The 4,645-nt window shown below is 37.1% G+C and overlaps 1 protein-coding gene across 8 annotated transcripts in view; it reads right to left on the reverse strand.

Moving 5' to 3' along the window:
• MMAA (methylmalonic aciduria (cobalamin deficiency) cblA type) overlaps positions 1-4,645 on the reverse strand; it is a 45,627-nt gene extending 40,982 nt beyond the window's left edge. For 2 of the 8 annotated variants that reach the window (XM_025042953.1, XM_025042954.1), the window contains exon 1: positions 1,717-1,860. Coding sequence is in view for 1 of the 8 variants with exons in the window: in XM_025042954.1 (XP_024898722.1) it covers positions 1,717-1,731 (15 nt within the window). In the remaining 7 variants the exon portion in view is untranslated. Of the gene's footprint in view, positions 1-1,716; positions 1,861-2,911; positions 3,216-3,277; positions 3,627-4,431; positions 4,499-4,634 lie in introns of those variants that run through there. The other 6 variants (XM_025042951.1, XM_025042950.1, XM_025042952.1 and 3 more) reach the window with 6 other exon arrangements.

The raw sequence follows: 4,645 nt of genomic DNA on the forward strand, positions 1-4,645 counted from the left end.
TGACGTTTAAAACAAACAAAATACAGATTGCTATGGTTAAAAAAAAAAACTCTCTTTAAGTTAAAGTTTATAATTTTTATAATTTTGATGAGAAATAGCTAATAACTATGCATGATTTAGTTTTTTACCTTTGCCATCATCTGTAGCTTGCTTCCTTCTGTATTTAGATTTCTTCATGAGACTCAAACTTGATGAGTCCTTATTTTACCAGGTATTGTGACCATCAGCATTACAGTCAATGTACATGTCTATCTTATTCTCTAAATTATGCATAAAATTAGCAATATATACTCAGAAACCTAGTAAAAGAATTATGTGCAAGGTGGAAAAAGTGATCATCATGTTTTAGCTACACGTCTATGCACAGAGATTCTATCAGAATCATTGTATGTTCGAAAGCACTCTGAAATAACGTGATGTACGTGGGCTAGGAGATCCCAATTATGTATTAGGTGACCGAACAGATCAAGTTTCTAAAAATTTTTAATGTTTTCTTCCTCCACAGAGAATAATTCACACCTGATAACTAAGTGCATAACATATCTAAAGCGATTAATTTAACCAATCAACCAGATTTTAAAGGAGTCTATAAATATTTTAAAAGGCAATATAACTCAGCCTTGTATGAACAACTTTCTACCCTTATGTCACAGACACAACAGACTAAGTCTACTGGAGTGACAAAATCATAGAGATAGGAGGACTTTCCACCTACTCTTGTAACTAAGCATCCTTTCCTGCTTTCTTACGGGAAGAAATCAAAGAACTTGCCCCCAAATCAAATCAAACTGTTTCAATGAATTTTTATGATCCCTGGAAGTATAGTTTCATTCTATGATGTTAAGATGAGCACAACCAAAATATAAGAGAAATTATGCAGCATTTACAATATTTAGTAAGATATCCCAAAGCACTGCCATTCCTAATAAACCAGAACACCAATGTATTAATATACAATGGAAAACGCTGAGTGAGCAAAAATACTGAAATGAGTTAAGTGCATTCCCTACCCTGCAAGGTTTTCGTGGGCAGCATTTTAAGATTCACAGCTGTTTTCCTCCAAATTATCTTTTACATCGATTCCCTCTTCTCCAACCTCATTCCCACAGTTCTCTACTATAATGGCTTTCAAGCTCTGACTGCAGCCCATAGGAAGACATGCATCAGTCAACACACAAGCACAGAACTGAAACAAGTTTTCCCAAATATTACTTACCCCTGTTACATATCATAGTCTAATATTGTATTTTTTCCTATTTTATTTTATTTAGATTGCAACCTACCAATGGGCACAATCTTAATGAAAAACCCCAATCTATGACAGCCATCTCTATGACCATTAACTAATCTTCCATACTAGCACTTATCTTTATAAAATGTAAATCTGAATATATTTCTCCTCTGCTTAAAATATTTTGAAAGTTCCCTCTGCCTTATCTGTAAAAAATGTTTTTCTGTGATTCAACCATTCACTCATTAATTATTTATTGAGAACCTACTCTATGCTAGTCACTGTCTAGGCCTTGGAATACATTGGCATATGGCTCCAACATGGCTCCTAAAATCATGAAGTTCACAATCCAGCCAAGACAGTCATTACATAAATATTTCACACTCTGAGTGCTCTCCAACTTAATTCATCCCCATCCTCCACTCTGACCACACTGCTGTAACTATTCTCATCTGCACACAAGTCCTAGAAAATACCATACTCACATACTTCCTGGCCATTGTCCCGTGATGTTCTTTCCGATTGGAATGCCCTCTCCTTTAATCATTTTACAAATTCCTCAACCTTCAAGAATCAACTCTAGTGTCTCCTCCCCCACAAACAGTTCCCCAGCCTCTTTTCCACACCCCTTCAGTTGTCACTACCATTTCTTATCATCGTGTCACATCTATTATAGTAATGATCAGTTTGATGATTTTTTTAAGATGTCAGTCTAGACTCTGAGTTATCTTTGTAACCACAGCATAGTTTATTGTTCACAGAATGAATTAATGTATGCTATAATTTTGTATGGGTCAATAATTCCATTATGCTGATTATTCAGTTAATCAATGTTTGTAAACATATTTTTCTACTTTTACAGTAAATACATATTTATTTTAAAGACTTTCTTTTTAAAGTCTTATTTCAACATATGCATGTTTTCCTTCATTAAAAATTTGCTCAGCAGCAGCCAATCTGACTTGAGATATTTGTCTTGAAATTGATCCAATGAATATTTTTAATTTCAATAACTATTCTGGCAAGAAAAAGCTTACAGGATTTCCAAAATCGATACATTAGGTCAGTGTCCGCTGCATAGCACAGTTCGGTCAATACAGTTATACCACGTGTTTCCATTTCTCGATGCTAATCATTTGATTTGAAGATAAACTGTCAGATGCCATTAATCTGTTTAGCATTTCCCACCACCCCATAGAAGGCTCTACATTCTCCTTTTCAAATAATTTCAAGAAACTCTGGTAAAGCAGAATTTTTTAAATAAGAAACTTTTACATAGGTCATTGTTATATACGAGTAATACAGAAAACATACTGAATTAATGCAGGGAACTTTAAAGTTCTCTGACAACTTTACCTTTACTTTTTCCATTTAAGACTCAGATTTCCCAAATTTCTACTTTTAGGTCTCAATCTACTTGGGAAATCTCTATTTTCTAAATACTATCCCATTAAATGTTTCATTCATTTCCACTGCTACCACCCTAGTTCAAATCTGAACTAGTCTTTGAGAGTTCTGAGACTATCTATGGGACCTGGGAAATCTACTTCTCTCCATATGAAGATATTAAGACCAACACAAGTGTCATAGTGAGTATGAAATGATGTGCACGACATCAAGCAGGTGCTAATTAACTGTAATAGGGAATCTTTTTTTTCTCCCACTCCCTCTCCCCCTTCCCAGGCTCCATCTTGGACTTCTCAGCAAAGCTCATATTGAACTGTGAATGTGATCGATCTCCTTACTATCCACCTCAAATTCCTCCAACAGTTCTCCACACCCCAGGACTAGCAACAACAGCATCAAGTGTGGTCTCCAGACCAGCAACAACAGCATCAACTGAGAACCCACGAAAGGGAAATACTCAGGGTCCACTCCAGAGCTTCTGAATCAGAGACTCTGGAGGTAGGGGCCAGCAATCTCTTTTCATTAGGCTTCCAGATGATTCCAATGTATGTTCAAGTTTGAGAATCACTGACCTAGAATAAAATCCAGCTTGGCATATAGGGTTTCCCAAACTGGTTTTCTTTAATTTATTGCACTCACCTTCCCATGCCTCTTCTAAAGAGAGCTGACTCATTATCTCTGCTTACTTTCTCAACTCAGATTTTACTCACCTGTTATATCCTACCCCTTCTAAGACACTCCTCTCAACTGACTCAGCTTAAATCCCACTGTCTTCTTAAATCCTTACCTAACCATCAGTTTCCAAGAATTTTCACTCTTTCAATTCCAATTATTTCTGAATACTCAGGTGATAATCTGCAGAAGTTATAAACTGCCTGTTCCTGGTCCACAGAGGGTGTGTGAGTGAAATGGTTGCCAATAACATTTAAAAAATGTTTTAAGTCACATAAAAATATTTTTTCAGCCTGTGTTAGAGAAAATCAGATGTGTGTATGAGGGACCCACATTCCCACATGGCAACAATCAGCTGAGAGGCAAATGTTTCAAGCACTCACCAGCACTTTCTATGCCAAATATTTTCTTTAGACATCTTCAAATGATCTCAAACCGTGATTTCCATTTCTTATAGTTCTGTAACTTTTTACACTTATTTTGCCTCTCCTAATAGAATACAGCCCTTAAAAGAACTGATCTGTTCCTGGTTTTTTTTCTTTAGTTCTCACTTCATTGAATACAAAACGATGTGATGTGCTCACTATATAAAAGAATATTCTGGACATCCTAGACAACTTCAAAATAATTTAGAATCTGCACAGGTCTTTGGGAAACTTTCAGTTTTCTACAAACTTGGAAAACTTATAGTAGTCTGTTTCTTATTTTGTTTTCTAAAGTATATGTATTAGGGCATAACTCTTAAAGTAATAAGAAATACTGTTTGCTTAGGTTGTCTTTCATTTTCTAGTGAGAAATACAAATTATCTGAATACAGTATGTTTGCTGGAAGAGACCTAGCCCATGCCTGGGCACAGTATCTGACAGATCTAGATACTGTTTAAACCTTGCTTTTATATCCTGGACTTTATTCCATAGAAGATGAATTTTAATTTCACTTTTTGGCCGTAGCTACACTGGACTATCCATGCTATGGTTAACCATTCGCAGGGTTTGGCAGTGGCAACGAGCGAGCCTCCTTACTATAGCACAACAGTAAATTCACAAATCTGCCGAAAATGATGAAAATCGAAAAACACTGTTCATAGAGCATTTCCTTAAGTAGAAAACAACCAACGAACCTTCCCTTTGAACCCATTTTGCTGACTCCTGCCTGTCCATACATCCCGCACTCCCAACATCATCCAATTTAGTAGTATTCTTTTCCTTCCCCCACCCCAAATCCTCCAGAGGGCGCCCCCGACGACGGGTGACCCCCAGCGGCCCGAGGCGGGAGCCCAGAGTCGGCTTCGGACGCCGCGCGCAACCTCCGCCCCACACTCACCGGCTCCAGGG

The sequence above is a fragment of the Pteropus alecto genome, unplaced genomic scaffold (assembly GCF_000325575.1).
Source record: "Pteropus alecto unplaced genomic scaffold, ASM32557v1 scaffold50, whole genome shotgun sequence".
NCBI lineage: Eukaryota > Metazoa > Chordata > Mammalia > Chiroptera > Pteropodidae > Pteropus > Pteropus alecto.